Here is a 20087-nt window from a genome sequence, read left to right as displayed (position 1 = left end):
GTTGGAAGCTTGCACATGTTACTGTCTGTTGAGTCTTGGCAGTCATAGTTATCCTTCAGTGATATGGAATTCTCCCAGACAGACCACAGCATCCATTCTCCAAAATCTGCTGGATCATGTGGTTTAATACTCAGCAGCACCTGCAGTGTTTATGACTGGAAATGTTTCTCTACTCAGTGTTGTTTTCTTTAAATTATTATAGTTTAAATTCAATTTTTGTTTGAATTACAGTTCAATGTAAACTAAATAGAAATGTATAAAAAATGTTGAAGGTGGAAAGGGAAGATGATAATTATTTTTATGCATAAAGTATCATGGGGCTGGGTATTTCATTTTTGGCCTGATATTCTTGGGAACACGAAAAACATTTCTCTTTTAGATGCTTCGGAAGACTCAGTTTTTACTCTTCTATATTTATTTGCACCATGATAAATTTTCACAATCAAAAATATTCCTGATGATCTGTTTGCACAGTGTACAGTACAGATGTACTGTATGCATTTTATACTTATTAACTATTCACGTATAATATGGCAACCTTATACATATCCAATGTTATGATATTTCATATCTCCTCTACTGCCAATCTATGATGTTTATGCTATAAAAGTGAAGACATTATCTTTTGATGTTTTCTTAATTTAAAATTTTCAAGTTCTGGTTTGACTCCTCATTTGTTAAAGATACCACCTGTAAACACTTTACTTTAATGTAGCATATTAGTCTTTGTATGTAATATGCAACAGCAGAAAGAAATCACATAGTATGATTAGTAGCAGTGACATATTTGGAGTCATTTGTAAATGCTGGATGTCAAAGTACATTAATCTTAAAGTGAATCCTGGATGCCACTTTGCTGTTTGTCTCTGCAGACTATCCTTGAGTTCCATAAATTTTAGATCTGCAGCTATGGTCAGCTGGTTTTAATTTAGAGTTGGAGCATTAACAGCAGAGCTGTCTGGCATTGATGGGGAAGAGTGTACGGATCCTTTGGGTCAGAGCCCAGGAGATATAGCGCAGTTTCAGTACATAAAAATTTGGCCAGAATGTGTCTACATGATGGAAAAAAAATGTACAGGGATCAATGCAGGGAGCAGTGCATGTGGCACAATAGTAATAACGATGATATATCTTTGCTAATCAAGCAATTAAAAAAAAACATTTTGCAGCTGATTTATTAAGTATGATCAATTAACATAAGAACCAGATTTAAGAGCGCCTCATTAAATTATTAAATTACTATCAGTTCTACTACTTTCCAATAATTCAGGGTTGATTTTGTTTTTTGTTAATTTATTATGCTCCTTTGTGTATGCAAAGTTTGATCTTTCTCCATCTAACTTTCAATATTAAATGTGTTACAATGAATCTTAACAAATGCAATGAAAAATACTGGAGATATATTAATTTTGTACAACACTCAATAGGAAAAAAAAACTGTAGTTAAGATAGCTGGAGCTCAAAGTTCAATATTTCATTAATAATGTTATCTGTGTACTGTTATTTATATATATATATATATATATATATATATATATATATATATTATCCATCTATCTTCTTCTGCTTAGCCCAGACCTCCCTCTCCCCAACCACTTCCTCCAGCTTGTCCGGGGAAACATCAAGACATTCTCAAGCCAACCGAGAGATATAATCTATCCATGATGTCCTGGATCTAGGCTACGCCTAGAAATTCTGTCCATTAAAATTACAAACAGAATCGGTGACAAAGGGCAGCCCTTGCTGAGTCCATCACCCAGCGAACCCAATGAACGAGTCCGATATATTGCCGGCTATGTGGGCCAAGCTCTTTCAACGGTGGTATAACGATCGAATGGCCCGTAGCAATGGGCCAGACACCCCATACTCCCACCAAAGCACCTCCCACAGGACACTCTGAGGGACACAGCTGAATGCCTTCTCAAAGTCCACAAAAGACATGTAGACTGGTTGGGCAAACTCCCATGCACCCTCAAATATCCTTGCGAGGATAAAGAGCTGAGGTTCAACCAACGGAGAGACTCTCCTTTCCAGCACTCTGGCATAGACTTTCCCAGGGAGGCTGAGGAGTGTGATTTCCCTATAGTTGGAATACACCCTCCGGTTGCCTTCTTAAAGACGGGAGATAAGCGAGTCGCCCCCTCGTCCCCAGACTCTGCTTCCTCCACGGAAGACGTGGGGGTGGGATTAAGGAGTTTCTCAAAGTATTCCTTCCACCGCCCAACAATACTCCCAGTCGAAGTCACAGCACTCCACTCCACACAGTGCAGGTAGAACATCGTTTTCCCCTCCTGAGTCCTCTGATAGTTTGCCAGAATGGTAAATGGTAAATGGCCTGTATTTGTATAGCGCTTTTCTAGTCCCTAAGGACCCCAAGGCGCTTTACACATCCAGTCATCCACCCATTCACACACACATTAACACACTGATGATGGCAAGCTACATTGTAGCCACAGCCACCCGCACTGACAGAGGCATCTCTTCGAGGCAGTCTGAAAGTCTTTTTCCATGGCCTATCTGAACCTCTTCCACACTCGAGTTTTTGCTTCAGCCACTGCCCGATCTGTGTTCTGCTTGGCCTTGGGTTAACACCACGACAGGCACGAGCCACCTTGTGGACGCAGCAGCTTCAGCAATAGAGGTGACTCAATGTCCCAGGTCCCCCCCCCCCAGAATGCTGTTGAAACTCTTCCGAGGTGTGCGTTGAAGATCTTGCGGACCGGGGCCACTGCCAGGCTTTCCAAGCACACCCTTACCATATGTTTAGGTGGGCCAGGTCTGTTATCTAATAATAATAATAATAATAATAATAATAATAATAATAATAATAATAATAATAATAATAATAATAATAATGTGTCTCTGTTACTATCATAAGTAATTATCCTCATAATAACAATATTCAGTATTTTTCTGTGTCTGTGAATGAAAGAAGAGAACAAAAAACATGCTGAAAACAGAGTGAGCAAGTTTTATCAGGGCCTTGGGATGTTACGCAACCATTCCTTGTGCAAACTTTAACTTTTCAGAGGCAAGTTGCCACCAGTCATTTAAATTATATTACTAAAGAGCTACAGCATGGACAGAGGCTTCTTGCGTAATGGTGATTCTCAGAAGCAAAAGTAAACCAGGAAAACATGAGGTCAATCAGTGCATGTGCATGTGCTGCAGTTAAGACACTCCTTGGTTGAAATCCAAAAGTGAAATTGGTCCAAAATCTTGCTTTCAAAGTGTTTGGAATAATTTAGTCAGATAAAGATCGTAAGATATGACAGCAAAGTCATCACAGCTCAACAGGTAGCTGCCAGGGCTACTGTCAGATTTGCAGATGAAGCATGCTTCTTGAAGATGTTACCTGTACATTAGTAGACACAATCAGGACTAAGTACACAATAATAACTGTGTAAAACTTTTTTTTGTTTTGTTCATTTTAACCTGCATGTTATACTCATATTAACATATTAAAAATACACTGTAAGTTATAATACTTTGGATGATGTAATAATATACATGAGATATAATTGTGAACATTTCTCATTTATACCATTTAAAAAATAGTGAAAAAGTTATTCAGCCTACATTTGATTTCAGGTCTATGGACTCTTATGAAAATTAAACTTAGGTTTATAGACATCTGTCTGAGGAAGTGATTGCTCATCTGATTTAGTGTCAATACTCTTGAAAACCTTTTGATTGTTTTATGCTTTTTTAGGGGTTTTTTTCACCAGCAGTTTACTTTCAGTATATTCATATACAATATGTAGCTCTACAGACAGATTAGCCATGTTAGATAATGGAAAAGTAGATGAAAGGAATTTCTTTAGTCATAATCTGCATTGTATTCACACATTTATTGGTCACTTGTTTGTAAGGTACAAACATAGCATTGTAAAGTCTGATTGTGTATAGACATACACGAGTCAAGTTCCCAATCAAAAGTATGAAACATCTGTCAATCTATCGCAGTCATGATAGAAAAAACCCCATCGTGGCATTTTAAAATGATCATGCCATAATTTACAGAGGTACAGTAGAAGATCTACCGGTAAAACACTATTTAAAACAGAGCACCATATGACAAAAAACAACAAACAAAAAGAATATAAAACTCTTTCCAACTAATCTGTTTGCAAAGTGATATCAAAAAAACAAACAAACAACAATCCTCGTACAATATACCTCACCTTTCACCTTATTTTGTCCCACATTAAAAAACACTATTCCATACACACCAAAATTAGGGAAATAAAGAGTTTAATCGTATGGCTATTACACGAACTGTGCCTCAGATGGAATAACAAACAAACTTAATGGTTCTTTGGATTAAGAAATGGCTAAATTAATTTAATCTCAATCTGCGGTTTTTCAATACACCACTGCTCGACCAGGAGCGTTGGAGATGCATACAATCCTTGTGGTGAGCCCTAAGCGTTTATCTTTCTGCAAGATTCACTCCCTTGGCTTATGGTGACGCCTGACCAGCCTTGCCCGCCTCTTCATTCCAGCTGAAAAAGACGAAGCAGAGCGAACAAAATGTATTAAGAAGATAAAGGCTGTGAATGCATCAGCAAGTAATTATACTGTTACCTGGAACTTTCCTGGCAGCAGCAAATCTACCTCCTTCTGCGAATTTAAGAGATAATATGGTTAGTTTGTATATTAGAGATATACAGACAAGTATGTCACAAAATTAAAGTCAAAGCAATTACCTTTAATGATTCTGCTAATTCTCTCAGACTCCTCATCGATCAGACTTGGGTCTCCGTGAATCGTAGTTATCCTGGAAAAGTCTGGGCCTGAACGTTTGAAACAAAACCATTACATCTAAAATCCGAAATCATGTTCTGAGTCAAATCAGTTTTTAAAAAGGCTCCTTAATTACTTTCCCACCTTGAGGTATCCACTTGCACTGAATATAGATTTATAATCATGATCATTTTAAGGAACAAAGGAAATTAAACATTTGAAATAAACCTATTTGGTATAAAGTGTTTATGGGAGGACACATTACCCTCAATGATCTGAGGCTCGTTCGCCGTGGTGTGTCTGGCTCCACCTTCAGACCGGCAGCGGAGAAGGGTGTTGAAAGTCATTTAACGACTTAGCAACTGTACAAGTACTGACTGACAAATGGACAGACTGACAGGCACATACACCCCATAAAACACCTCCTCCGCCACCACCAACACAGAGTCAAGCACACATGGGTAAGCTTATGAACATACACATATTGCACACAGACACACAGTACCATTAGCCCAAGAAATAAGCTGCAAGACACCAGAAAAGCAGCTGAAAGATCACCTGCTATTGTACCCAAAAGACAATGGCCCAGTGGTCTGATAATATAATAATATAATTTGCACACTGCACAATTCTCACACATACATGTCACAACATAGAGGATGTGCAACCTCCCCTAAGAAACAACAACATCTATACTAGGATGGAATTGGATGTCTATCCAGCAGATGGATTGCAAAAATGAACCTATGTTCCTTGCATGCTTGCCAAAGATTGTCGTCATATTCTGTGCAATCCCATGAACCAGGCTGTTAAACAGGGCTTTCCGAGCAGTACATATCTGGCTGTCCCGGACACAAACAAACACACAAACAATAAAGAGCAGTTTGATGTATCCAGCCCGAAATGAGGACTAATTCATTTTTGGGTAAATCTTGCTCCAATCAACACTTGTCCATCTTTTGGGTACCTCAGTCATGAGCCTCACTGCTGAGTTAATTGCTAACTCCTCTCTCCTTTAGTGTTTTGCTTGTCTGTTTGATCTCTAGTTCCAACCTCAAATTATGATCCAGCCATCTAAGCCTTCATCAAACAACACCTCCCACCTGTCTGTTTAGTTTATTGATCATGTTGATTAGTCTGTTGAAGGATTTCCTTCTACCTCGACAAGACACTTTCAAAGTGTCTTGTCGAACCTTGCAGCTCAGTTCCTGTGATTTCTGTCAGGATTTAAGTTTGCCATTGTTCACCCCGTCGAACACAGTAGTCGTTGGATGCTTTCACAAATCTGAGAAACTGAGATGACAGGTTCAAGCAGCAATGGCGGCTTTGGCTGCCACTTAGCCAGCCAGAGAGAAATACAGTATACACCATACAGGAAGTGAGAGTAGTTACTGAAGATGAGGCATTCACAAAAGGATCAACTCAAGACAAAGAATGGTGCAAACCAGGAAAACAGTATCTGACTTAGTAGCTGATCACCACACAAAAATGTGATTAAAGGTGAAATTAAATCTGCATTAAATGAGAGTGACACACAGTGGCTAATATCATCATGCAGATCTGTTAGAAGGTGCATGAACGCTCTAAGAATAATGCTACTACAGTATTCAAATCAGTAAACATGCAAAGGAAACTCACCTGTGCTGCCATCTCCACCAACACTAGCACCTGTCATTCAAGGCAACATCATCAAATCTGTTCCAAAATCTTTGTTAGCTTCAAATTTGATCATCTATGATGGAAAATGAATGATATAAGCATTTTTGACAAAAAATACCATCAATAACTCTTGTAACTTTGGTAATGGAAGGCTGTCCCTCAATGACCCTGGTGACTTTGGTCTGTGTAGGGTTTCCTTCAACGACCCTGGTGACTTTGGTCTGTGTAGGGTTTCCTTCAACGACCCTGGTGACTTTGGTCTGTGTAGGGTTTCCTTCAATGACTCTGGTGACTTTGGTCTGTGTAGGGTTTCCTTCAACGACCCTGGTGACTTTGGTCTGTGTAGGGTTCCCTTTGATGACCCTGGTGACTTTGGAAACTTCAGGGTCGCCTTTGATGACCCTGGTGACTTTGGAAACTTTAGCGTCCCCTTCAATGACCCTGGTGACTTTGGAAACTTTAGCGTCCCGTTCTATGACTCTGGTGACTTCGGTAAGTGTAGGGTCCCCTTTGATGATCTCGGTAGTAATTGAAAAGTTCGTTTTGATGTCTTCGAAAAGTGAAGGGTCCCCTTCGATAACTCTTTTTATGGTAGTGATAGATGGTTCCACTGAAATAACCCTGGTAACATTGCGGATCACCGTTGACTCAGGAACTGTAGAGAGGGAAAGGTAATTTCAGCATCGGTCAAGAATGTAGGGAATAAGGGTGTAACTCCCTCAAATTCTTTATTATGGAGGAGTCTGAGGAGTCCAAGCAGATAAGAACATGCATTCAAACCAAGAAGATGGCATGAGCATGGTAAGTGATTGCAGCACTGAAAAAAAGGAGGCCTTAATCAATCCTGCACTTACACACTTTGTAACACTCACTTTTTTCTTTAGTTGGTTTAGAGTGCACATCTTTCAGTTTCAAAAACTACTGGTTTAAATTATAATAAATGAGATGTGAGCATCTGGCAAAATATCCCCATCTAACCCCAGAACCTTCCCCAAGAAACATTTGCCAAAAATATCACTTTTTGTCTGTCTATGTGTGTGTGTGTGTGTGTGTGTGTGTGACAGTATATGTACAAGAGCCAGCTGAAAGGTGAAAGATTTCCATTTTTATCAGAAGGCTGATCTTTGGCCTGAGGTTGCTTGATAAGTGCCCTTTTTAGTAATCAGAGCCAAGATCATGTCCAGTAGCGGGTTTTGATACAGGCAACACGGGTGGTTGCCCGGAGCGGCATCGTGGTGGGGGGCGGCATCACGGGCATCGGCAAAAAAAAAAAAAAAATGCTCGTACTCATGCTGCCCTGACATCATGCCAGCGCATGCTGGGGATGGCATAGGCACCGATCGGTTTTCTATTGCCCATTTGCTGGGAGTAAGGGCACCCTCGGTTTGCGAGGTGTGCCTGGAGCAGCATCTTATAACCAGCTCGCAAAATAAAACAAAATAAAAGCAAACTAACAAACACGAAAACACCAGACATTATGATACAGACTTATTATTTGCGCCGATGTTTTTTTGAAATTCTGTATGTGAGAAGTGAGCGCGAGAGCCCTCGGTGCGCCTGATAGTACAGTATATAGAGAGACGAGACGACGAGGCTCCAGTTACAGCAGTGCAAGTAAACAAACAATAAATATAAGAAGAGTAAGAAAATAAATATACACTTTAGGACTCGGGATAAAGGGATCAATAACAATTTAAAATTTATATTTTATAGTTTGATGATTTAAAGTCTCACACACAAGACGTCGAAAGGGGAGGAGAGCCCTGCTGCTTCCAAGTAGACCACATTTCATTCATAATGTTTTCAGTCCAAGCCCATTACGTGTTCAGGATTTGAATCCTGAGTTGTGCAAAATTGCAGAAATAAACCCTAGACAAAGTGAACTGAGGTGTAGGTTTATAAGGTTATGTTGTGGTGATCCTCGAGTTGGGGGATGGGTGTTCATACTGGAGTGCAAAATTAAAACCAAGATGGACAAGAAAAGTTGAAAGCCATCAGGTGCTCGGTTTAGAAAAAAGAGAAAAGAAGAGGAGGAGAAACAAGCAAAAGATGCAGGTAAGCAGATGTGTCATTGGATAATGGCAGGTGATCCTGAACCAATCAGAATCAGAATACTTTATTAACCCCTAAGGAAATTATGTGGGTTATGTGGGTTGCTCCAAGAAGAAATGGTAAAAATAGTAACAGTAACAGACTAAACTCCAAACAATACATTATGTTACAGATTTTAATATTAATTAGTCATTGTCAGTTGTTGATTTGTTCTGTTCTCATTATATGATGAATTATGATGGCTGTTTGGTAGCCGTTTGCAGACTATGCATACTCTCTCTCTCTTCATGTGTGTGTGTGTGTGTGTGTGTGTGTGTGTGTGTGTGTGTGTGTGTGTGTGTGTGTGTATGTTTCTCTGGTGAAATTCAGTATGTGATTTTATAAATACTTCAAGAATGATAAAGTATTTAGCTTACGTAGCTTAGTATGAGGAATAGTTAGGATTCCCAGATGAGTAATCACACATCGATTGTATAATCACTGTAAAGTTGTATTTTTAGATTTAGTTATTGTAGCCCTTAAATCTTATGAACATGGTTTCTTAAAAGATGAAATGAAAATCCTCTTGAGATCTGAAAAACCCTTTGTTTTCTGAACCCACCCAGCAAAGCAATGGCCTCTACATAAGTATTACCACAAAGGATCCAAGTAAAGACTGATTTTTCCTTCTTATATTCATTTGTTTGATTAAAAAACATACAAATATACTGACAAATAATATGTCTTGAGACCTACAATCCCTATCTAATATATGGGTAAGTGTGTCCAGACTTTTAACTGGTACGTACTTACTCCTCTGAGAAACCTCCTATGAGACATGAATTATTAATGTGGTTGCAAGACAGATTTCACTTTATGCATTTGTATTATTGAGCAAAGAATATGCATTTGTTTTAAAGGAATGTCTGTTATTTATGATCACTGCAGATTGTAAATCAAATAAGTGCAGATTCAAGTCCTTTGTGTAGTTAGCCGTAGGTCTTACCTTCAACAAAATGAGTAGTTCTTGTGATAGTCCTTTCTGTGAAGTAATAAAATTAGTTTTAGGTTCCTGCTCAGGCAAAAATATCTAAACATAATACAGTGATAGTGATATTATGGAAACTTACTGATGAAGGTGAGCGGGATGTCAGTGTAAGAAAATCCAGAGACAAACTAAAAAAAAAAAAGCATAACAGAATAAAAGCTTCAAAAGTCAACCGGTGAAACCTCTACACAAATACACAGACAGGGTTTCCCCTTCACTACCTTTATCTGAATGTACTTAATCAGCTTCCTCAGGAGGATCAGGAGGTCCTGACGGCCCACAGGAAGGTCTGTAAGTAATACGCGTCACATTTAATATATTAAACAAACAGAATGCAACCAGGCATACAGGTGAACACACAGCACATGTTCTTACCCCCTGGGTAAAGAACATTCTTCACTATATGGATCACACCATTTGTTGCCATCAAGTCACTGTCTGGCACATCCACAGAGTTGACATTGATAGAGCTGTCTACCTGGTAAAACCAAACACAATTAAACGTTACCTTCACACAAATTTAAGAATATTTAGGTCATTTAAGAAGAATGCAGTGTGAGAGCTGGGAATTCCATTTATTAACGTTACTAATATGCTACAATTGCCCAACGTGCAAAACTGAGGCAAATCACACTTTGAGCTGAGTTTGAAAAGTTTTTCTGCCCGTGGGCTGAATTTTAAACATTAATCTAAGAATGATTTCACAAGTTTCATTAGCTGATACATCTGAAATTAACGTTCTATGACATTCCCAGAAGGATTTAGAAACTCGTTGCTGGCTTTTTTTATTTAAAAAAAAAAAAAAAAACTCAAAAAGATGACATACAGATTTAACTTGCAGGTTCTTGCCCTGGAAGGTTTTGAGCAGATTGGTAACTCCTCCCTCTAATCCTCCATTGATGAAGGTACCATTACTGAAGTGGTACAGCAGGATGTTTCTCAGGAAAGTTAGATCACCTGTCGGTGTCAATACGAAGGAATTATAATTCATATTTTACACAATGTTAAACAATGTTTTTTTCTCATTTCTGCATCAAATAGTTCCCTATTAGATCAAGATACCTTGACAGCATTGCTGGGTTTTTCAAAAGATAAGTGGATATGTGCTCACTGCAGTGGGGTACTCACTTTTGAGCAGAGCCATGTCTTCCTTGCTGAGGTCGACAAAGGCATCGTCCGTTGGTGCAAAGACGGTGTAAGAGCCTTTCTGCTTTAACAGATCATACAGACCTGCTGTTTCCATTAACGACAGGAATTTCCTACATTCATTCAAATAACAGAAAGAAAAGAAGAAAATCAGGGATGCAGGAATAAAATAGGAACAACATTTAAGAGCAATGACAGTTTAAGTGTTTACAATAATCGGTTAGTGGAAATCAGGTGATTTTAATGATCCACTGGAAGTATATTTTTTTCACAGCCTTAGTGTTGTGGTTCAGACTTCAAATTTATCTTTCAGAAAAAGATGTTTTATTATGCACACAAGCAATGTGCGATCACTGTTTCCATCCCCACTACTGGAGATAAAAATCTCACTTGACTCAAAGAGAAATTATTTTCAGCAACAAGTATTTTAGAATGATACTTTGCTCTTACTTGAAACGTCCGTCAGAAATCAGGAGCTCATAGATAGTTTTCTCAGGTGGTTTGATTAGAGACCTCACAGAATGGAGCATCCCATTGCTCCCCTCCTTACTGCCACGCACCATACATGTGTTTTCTATGCACACGGCCTGTCAAAAAAGGAGCATTCATAAAGTTAAGCCACAGGTTTAAAATTCACTGTACAAATCTGGTAACTATTTGCTTGTGTGGAGGAGGGCTGTAAGCCTTTCTTTTTTGATTGTCATCAATCAGAATAAGACAATGTTTCTGTGGAGAAATTAAACCCAGCTGACTCTAATATGCTATCTAGTCGAGCAGAAACACACTTCATCTGCCAAAAGCTGTAGTAATTAGACGTTTTCCAGATTTTTAAAGTCAGCAACAATATACCACACACTTAGTAAGGCTCACATAAATCAGACTAAGTTACTACTTTCTGTGGTTTTTCTCTTTTTCTTTCAGATTTCACTTGGTTAACGTAACAATACACACACACACACACACACACACACAGAGAATTCTCACAGTGCGGTAAATGAAGACTCGTAGCAGTTTGCCAGCGATTGTTTCCAGCGTCTGTTCGTTGTAAAGCTCACTCAGTTTCATTTTTATCTTCAAGATGTGGTTTTCCAAAATGAGTCTCAGCATGTTTGTGTCCATTGACATCACTTCACCTGACAGAGAGAAATGTCAGAGATTTAAATAAGATGGATAGTTTTAGATCCTGATCAAATAAGGTAAAATGCCTTGCAATTTAAAAGTGTGGCATACGTTATAATATTTTTGGTTTGTAAAAGACAAAATATTATAACCACAAAAAAAGTGCTACTTTTCTATAGATAAGAACATGTTTCAACTCACTAGTGAAGGCACTGTTGAAAGGAGCTAGGAGGGTGTACTCTGTCTTTGGACCCAGGGATTCAGCTAAGCCCAGTTCAGACAACTTACTGCTGAAAGTGCTCTGGGAGGTTTCCAGTAATGATTTCACTTCCTTGGCTGACATGAAAAATACAAAAAAGATATGCCTGTGACCCATTAAAAGGAAGACGCCAAACGATTTAAACAACCTCAAAATGTGTTTGTACCTGAGTCTGGGATCAGCATCTGGTCTATCAGGTGGATGACGCCATTGGTCGCTACAATGTCCTTCTTCAGGACCATCTTGATGCCGTTCACAGTCAGACTGTCACCGTCACAGCCAATCTCTATGCTGCTGCCTTCTGCAGTCTCATACACAGATCCTACCATGATTGCTTCTGCACACTGGACACTCTTTAACAGGTGGTAGTTCACCAGGGCTGACAAGGTTGGTCAAAGTGTGAAAGAGGCAAAATGAATTACATTTAATTGAGTAATTAAATAAACATAAACACAAGTTGAACATAGGCTTGCAACTCAAATTACACGCTTAAAGTATCTAATTATTATGTGAAGCTTGTGCTGTGATGTGTTCTTCAGGAATTACAGGTACGCAGATGAATCAAACATCAATGTTCTCTGTGCTCATTATTTACATTTAGGCATGTATTTATGCCACTGCAGCCACAGCTGAGCCCGACTATCAGGCTAAGCCAACAAATTTAGCCTGCAAAAGCAATGCATTAGAAACACAAGCAAAATTTCAAATTAAGTCACCATTATTATGTAGGTCAAATTATTCATTGGCTCTAATATAATCTTTGGAAGCTGGTCTTATATCATTAGTCTAATAATTTATTGGAATTGTATTTTATTCCAAGAAGAAGCATGTCACTATAGAGACTGACTTCATGCCTGTATTCATGACTCAGCAAATAAGCAGATAAGCTGTTTTTGTATGGTTTTTGGATTTGTCAATCCAAAACAAGTTCAAAGTTCAAAGTCCACTTGATATCAATTTGTCTGCGGGCCTACTATGAGCTGTGTGAAGCTGCCGCACACGCTCATAGTGGCTCATAGTAGTAGTGGCCCTTTTTTAGCATATTTACCAGGCCACTGGAACAATGCCAATATGTGAAAATGTTAAAGTTGTACTTTATGCTCTCATTAAGGCATCACATTTTTACTGTACCTTTAACAACAGCCGGGTCTTCCATGATATTCTCCAAGTAGTCTGGGGTCATTTTGTCAAAGGCGTCATTAGTTGGAGCAAACAAGGTGTATTGGCCAGGCTCACCCAGCTTGTCCATCACATCGGAAGCTAATGCGATAGTCTGGGGAAAAAGACACGACGTAAACATTTTTCTAAGAATCAGATGCTATAATGAGTTGGATAAAAGTTACTGTTTGTTAATGGTGAACTGTACAACTGCAAACTTTTTTGAGAATAGTTTCATACACTAAAAGAGGAAAGGTCTTCATTGAGCTCCAAGTGATCCTTGATGGTGTTCCCCACGGCCTTGATTACCCGATCGATGACGTGCACCACACCATTTGTGGCCAGCTGGTTAGCATGGAGAATCCTGACACAGTTCACTGTAACAACCTTAGGAAGTAAATATTTTATGAAGATCAAACAATCAATGGCTTAATTGACTCTTATAGATATAATTGTAATAATTGTCTTGTCTACACCGTTCATAAACTGACCCCATTTGGGTAGTGGTTGAAGTGCAGTCCCTCTTCATTGTACATGGAACTGACAGTCATGCCATTCTTCATGTCTTTGGTGAGGACACGGTGGTTTACCATGTGGTAATGCAGAGCATTGTAGAGTTCAATGTTCACATTGTTCTCTAGTGCAGATCGTTGAGCCTTTAAAAATCACAGTGTTAGTTTCATCAAAGTATAACTGTGTTTGAGCAGACATTATTGTAAATGCATTTCTCTCTAAGGTTTTAAACACGGGTTTACTCACAGGGTCCAGCTCATCCCAGGCATCATTACTAGGCGCAAACAAGGTGAAGGCGCCTTTTCCCTCAATTTCTTTTCTCAGTTTAGAGACTTCAGCATATTGCTGTGTGGTTGTAGCCTTGACAAAGCCCAGTGTACCATACACATGGTCAATGGGAGCCACTGGTGGTGAGGTTGAGAGTTGTGAGAAACCAGAGGAAATATTCATATTGAATATATTGTAATTTTTAGTTGATTTTGAATGAATCTGTTGAGCCATCCACCTACCTGCAGTGCATCCTTTTGTACCCTCGAGTTTCATATAACCTGGACAGCATTCATATACAACCATCCTGCCAAAAAAATTAAAAGAGCAGTGAGTTATTCAATAAATAGATAATCATTAAAAACATAAATTAATTTAATCCAGATATAAAATGTCAAAAATAAATAATTTAATTGTTCAGGGTTGTGCATCTTTATCATATAAATTTCAAACAGAGCAAGAGTCTACATGACTCTAACACAAGGTGATGAACCGAAACAAAACTGTACCATCTCAACAAACTAAAATAAATGAGTCATTGAAAAAAAACCCTGTGCAGCTGTGAGATAATGAGGAGCCCTGGGAATGAGGGCATTGAAAACAACAAATGAGGAAGTAACTCTTGACACTGGCTCACCTGAACACCACATAGTAAACTTGTGAAAAAGTTTGACATGAATTAAACATAAAAAAAAAACAGTCAAAAAACCAACAAGTTAAGCAGACTGGAAAGGAGAAAAAAAAAACATTTACATGGTTTGTGTTTCCACAAGAAAAAGTCCCAACATGAGGTTAATTAAGAAAAATTTGGTGACTGGGAAGATCTCTAGTAACTTTTTTTCTGTCTTGAAAAGAAGAAAGAAAAAAAAATACAGGATCATGTGTAAGCACTATTATCAAAAAAACAGACTGTTAACTGTTACATTTTTATGGACAACTCTAAGTTACTCAGTTTCCTCTCTTCTGTGTGGTAGACTGCTATCAGACGTCTCACTTGTCAAGTCGAATCCTGTAGTCTGTAAATTTTCCAGAAAACATTCCTCACAGATTTTCATTCTTTAATTTCACTTCTAAAAAACAGACGGGGTGTCTTCATTTAAATTTTAGGTGGAAATAAAGGCTTATCAAAACTTGTAAAAGCATAACTCAAAGAAATGTGTCATGGACCTGGATCTGGTGACCCAGGGTTCATGAGCGTTTGTGGACTGTTTTTTTTTTTTTTTTATGGGTTTGTGTGGTACTTGTTTCCATCTTTTCCATGTTTGTGTGAATAGGCGTTTGTGTGTGTGTGTGTGTATCCGGAAGGCCGGTTTACAGGCACCATCAGGCCTGGTGAGTGTGGCCACACCCGAGGAGGATGATGGCACACACCTGCTGCTGATCAGCCTCGTCTGGGGGAGCTACTTAGAAGAATGGCTGAGCTTCCCGTGGATGCTGGATCGTTGCAAGACTTCCCGTCAGTTTCCCAGCAAGTCAGTTGAAAGGGTGAGTCTATCACAATTGTGGGCTTTCTAACGGCTGCCTCTGTGATTTCTCCAAGAGGATTGCAGAGACAAGAGGGCAGCGAGCGCGTTGTATGGAAGCACAAAGGGAGCAGAGACACAGAGCACCGACACTGGGGAATGCACATGGGGAGTGCGCACGGGGATTGATTGTCATGTTATTATTTACTGCACTGTAAATACACGCACTGTCTGCATCCAAGAGTCCTGTGTTTGGGTCCTCCTTTCCCCGTTCCATGACAAAATGCAAGATAAGCACCAGATAAGCTGTGCTCATAACAGGAGCTCAGCTGGCACTCTTTTGCATTGGCATGAATGAAAGAATGAGGTGTGAGAAGGCTAATATAATGAGACACAGGACAGTACTGTAGCTCTAATGTGAGAAGTTTTACTGAGAGCAAACAAACCATAGATGGTTTGATAGCATTTGATTAGGATTAGTTCCCAGTTAACGAACATTTTCTAAGACAAACTAGGAAGTGAATAACCTGTACTGGGGTTTAATTTGAAACACTTCCTGAGTTTTCAGCTCCGGAAATTGGTTTTGACTTTTTCTTTGAGCTCATTACACTTTCATTACATTTTGCAGACCTTGAGGTTTTCCTGCCTTTTTCTCATGGAAACATTGTGTTTCCACATGTTCACATTAGTTTTTCATGATTTACAGTAAACCAGTCTATCAATAGTTTGCTTTCTATTCAGGAATCACCAGTATTGATAAATTACGCCAAAGCAATACTTTTTAAAAAAAATAGCTTACTGCAAGTACACCAACCTCAACCATAGCTGCTAACTGCATAAAATGTAACATAAAAATGTAATTCTTACAAACAAACAAGCAAGTAACACAACCATAGTCAGTATGCAAGTAGATTCAAGTCCCCTCAACTGAAAACCTCATTCACACACACACAAGCACACATGTGCATGTACACACACACTTTCTATAAGTGTGTGTTTGATTCTGCTGAATGTGTTGAATTAGTCATCTTGTGCAAAGAGGCATGTTGCTTATAGAGCAATCCCTCTTTGCCTTGACACTAATTTCGGTAATATAAAATACATAAATACCCCTCCATGACTGGCTGTCAGGAAGGTATGAAGTCATTGCTCCCCAGCTACGCTCTGACAGGATAATAGATTCAACAGAGACCTGAAACAGAATTAGCCAGTGCACTGTAGCCAAGCCCCTGGTTGTATCACAGCATGAAACAACTCAATGTGGCTTCCAGATGAGCAGATGTACAAATATGGGGCTTTGGTGCATGCATGCACGCACGCACGCACGCACACACACACACACACACACACACACACTGTACTCATACAAAGACTTTAGGTGGGGTTTTCTGGCACCAGATAAAGACATTGGAGTGTGTTTTTTTAATCCTCTTTAATCACTAATGAACAGTCTCTGTTCCATCCTCATCCGTCTGGTCTTAATATTGTGTAGAAGGGCTTTTTTTGTATAGATTGGTGTAGACTCCCTCTAAATTAATACATCTTTAAGAATCTGACTTTTACAGTGGTTTATTATAAACTCCACTTAATTTTAATCACACATCTTGTGCTTCCTGCAAATTGTTTTCTTTAACAGAAAAACATTTCTTTCATCCAACAGCTCAATTCAAATGAAATCCTCAAAAGATCCTATGGTACCATTATATCAAGAGAAACATGAGCAAATCCCCAACTATGTTAGGTTAATAGTTAATACTTTTAGGTTGGTATAGTGACCTGAAACTACACATGCTTTTAACCAGCGGTGTAAGATCAAAGTTTAGTTTTGGAAATATGTTCAGGATGCTCAACAGCAACAAAACCATTTGAAAAAGATTAAACGTGAAAGTGTGTGACTGACCCACTAGCGTTGGAAAAGAACAAAACAACTAACCAAAACAAAACAGGGTATCTCTCTGGGTGATCCAATCTATCACCAGTGGTGCACTACAAAGTGAGACAGATAAGAGGAGAACATACTGAACACTTCCAGCTGTTTAGCAAAGTGCTTTCTGTGGGGAAAAACTTAGCAAAAACGTAGATTTTGCTGTTTGTAACACTACAAACCTTTTGCATGAACTAACAAATTAAGTTATAAACCAGAAAAAAGTTAAATGCATTGAAATTTATTTTTTTTGGCTAACAAAATCCTATTTTAGAAATTGTTTAATTTAAACATTTTAAATATGCCATATTCACATTACACAAAGATCTGACAAAATAATTTGTAAATAGCCTAATGGGACTTGGTAGTGATGTAACGATGAGGCCAAGCAATTGTGTTTCTTATCTTAGAAACCCCTACTAGCTTCTCGTAATCTACTGTCACATGTTTTGACCAGTAGTTCCTGGTTGTTTTCATGTCTACTGCTGTACTGTTTTGGGAGAAAATGACTCACCCCTGAGCTCACACCCCATTTTCAGCCTTATCGATACCGCAACAGGTGCTCCAGTTGACTGCATGACTGAAAACAGATGGGTGTATGTCTACATGTGTGTTCTTGTGTGTGCATGTGGGCTAACGACAGAGACTAAGTGTGTATGTTATTTTCTGCTGCTGCTGCACTTAAGTATACCAGAACAGCTCCAACTAAGCCTTACACTCCTTTAGGTGCGTTTCATGTAATACTTTATGAAATCATTCTGCAGGAAATAACCTAAATAAATAAATCCACCACAAGCACCCTAAAGTTGCTGGGTGATGAAGCTGGGTGTGGTTTGCACTTTTGATCAGACCAGTCTAATTCAGTGCAAATAATGATAAAAATATGCGCTAATTAGATCCATTCTGTCTTTCAGTAAACACTTACGTATTCTTGCCACAGATGCTGCGTTTGTACCAATTCCTGCATGTGCTGAAGTACTTCTTCTTGGTCCCCGTGACTTGCTGTAAAGCACACACATTGGGTCTGTAAGAGAGGAGAGGGTAAGGAACAGGATCAGGAGGAAGGTCAGGATATGGAACTGTACGAGCGTAGCAGGGGGAAGGAAGGCAACAAGCATAGACAAGTTGACAAAAAAGACCATGAGAAGATGTGGGGAGGTGTGTATGTATGAAATGGAAAAGAATGCATGGCAGAAAAAAGCGATTTACACATATCAAATATGCAATATTTATGTTAATAAGACATTATATGGACAAAAGTACTGGGTCACCAACAAATGAAGAGTACAGGAGCTGCTCACTCAGGGAAACCGATAAGCATGAAGCTCCTTGAGCACACTTTCTGTGCTGATGTTAATGTCAGAGGAAGTTTAGAGCTGTGCAGTCATCAGAGTGTTGGCAGCTTTTAAACACTAAGAGCTGCAGGACAGGAATCACATCAACTCTGCTACTTCATGGCTGAGTTGATGTGGTTCCTAATTGCTTCCACTTTTCACTTACAGTTCATTGTGGTATTTCTAGGATGGAAGAAACTTCATGAGCTGACTTGTTGCAATGCTGTCATCTTAACACGGTACCATACTTGGATTCAGTGAGTTCTTAACAACAACCTTTCCCATTCACAAATGTTTGTGAGGACAGGCTGTGTGAGTAGCTGCTTGATTTTATACCCCAAACACGTGAATTTAAAGATAAAGGGGTGTGGTCCAGTACTTTTGTCCATATGGTGTATTACGTAAAACCAAAATTTGATGCATGTGCATTTTTTGTCTGTTTTGTGGAGGGGTTTTTTTTCAAGTTAGCAGACATTTATTTCAGCAAGTAATAATGGTGCTTTATTAATCAAGCAGACAAAACACTAATGTACAGTATCTGCTACAGTAATGTGCGCCGCAAGTGTACTGTACTTACAGTAAGGTCAAAACCACCCAAGAGGCGGAACTAATTATTTGGTTCATTTTGGCATCAGTCTTAATCCAAAATATGATTTTAAAGAAGATTCATCTTATTCAATTTACATGTGAATTTTAAATTACATTAATTACATAATTAATAAATACACAATTAATAATATTTGGAATATTTCAATAAGAAATACACTAGAAAAACTTTAGAAAGGGTTATTTCTTACAGTATTTGGATTTCTCTGGACTTCAGTTGTTGATTTTTGCATGTTAAATATGTTGACGATCAAGCGGAATTTCCTATTTTTCATCAATATGACTGATCTGTTCATGAAACTGTAGTGCTCAGTAGGATTTAAAACCATATTAAATAATTGACGTGGTCTAACCTTTTACAAATGCTGCAGTTTATTGCCAGATCATACAATTTATGTTCTTACATCTGCAAACAAGGTGATAGGAAAAATACTAAGTCTACCTACCCTTGATCCCTGGCCCGTATGCGGCTATGGGTGACTATCTTGTCATAAGCTGAAAAAGCTGTGGTCTCCAGACTGCAGAAGGCCACCAACACTAAGGTCACCACCAGAAACCGATGCATCCTGTGAAGTTATCAGTCCTCAGTGCTGCAAGGGCTCAAACACACACTGCTCTTGTCTTTCAAGTGCACACATACACACACGCACACACAAGCAGAAGTCCCCAGAAACATACAGGATATATGGGAACACAAATGAGAGAGGGAGCTTTTATATGAACAAGCTTCTCTCTAACACACCCACTCCCTTTTTAGTTCTTCACTGTCTGTTCCATACCATTATATCCTTCTCCCACCCGCATACACCCTTCT

General features: G+C 38.9%; 1 protein-coding gene across 2 annotated transcripts; it reads right to left on the bottom strand.

Annotated features, from left to right (window-relative positions):
* Positions 1 to 3832: 3832 nt before the first annotated feature.
* Positions 3833 to 20087, bottom strand: postna (periostin, osteoblast specific factor a). Of its 2 annotated transcripts, XM_085174927.1 has the most exons (23): positions 19720 to 20087; positions 18259 to 18357; positions 14189 to 14253; positions 13926 to 14083; positions 13658 to 13822; positions 13407 to 13553; positions 13140 to 13281; positions 12175 to 12387; positions 11951 to 12085; positions 11615 to 11763; positions 11081 to 11217; positions 10613 to 10743; positions 10311 to 10441; positions 9860 to 9962; positions 9706 to 9773; positions 9567 to 9612; positions 9443 to 9478; positions 6524 to 7060; positions 6385 to 6414; positions 5012 to 5056; positions 4710 to 4796; positions 4588 to 4623; positions 3833 to 4505 (listed from the first exon to the last, which is right to left on the bottom strand). In XM_085174927.1, exons 1-23 carry the CDS (start codon positions 19836 to 19838, stop codon positions 4450 to 4452), a joined length of 2835 nt encoding a protein of 944 aa, XP_085031053.1. In that variant the 5' UTR covers positions 19839 to 20087; the 3' UTR covers positions 3833 to 4449. The 2 variants fall into 2 exon arrangements, with proteins under 2 accessions (XP_085031053.1, XP_085031054.1); XM_085174928.1 differs by lacking the exon at positions 5012 to 5056.

This window comes from Neolamprologus multifasciatus, chromosome 10, assembly GCF_963576455.1.
Source record: "Neolamprologus multifasciatus chromosome 10, fNeoMul1.2, whole genome shotgun sequence".
Taxonomy (NCBI): domain Eukaryota; kingdom Metazoa; phylum Chordata; class Actinopteri; order Cichliformes; family Cichlidae; genus Neolamprologus; species Neolamprologus multifasciatus.
Note: the sequence above shows the minus strand (reverse complement) of the source record. Positions and strands in the feature narration are given on the sequence as shown.

Coding starts and splice junctions, on each gene's coding strand:
- postna (XM_085174927.1), bottom strand. CDS start 19,838: ATGCATCGGTTTCTGGTGGTGACCTTAGTGTTGGTGGCCTTCTGCAGT. Junction 14,084..14,188: donor TACAAAAGGATGCACTGCAG/GTAGGTGGATGG, acceptor CCTCACCACCAG/TGGCTCCCATTGACCATGTG. Junction 9,774..9,859: donor GAATGTTCTTTACCCAGGGG/GTAAGAACATGT, acceptor TATTACTTACAG/ACCTTCCTGTGGGCCGTCAG.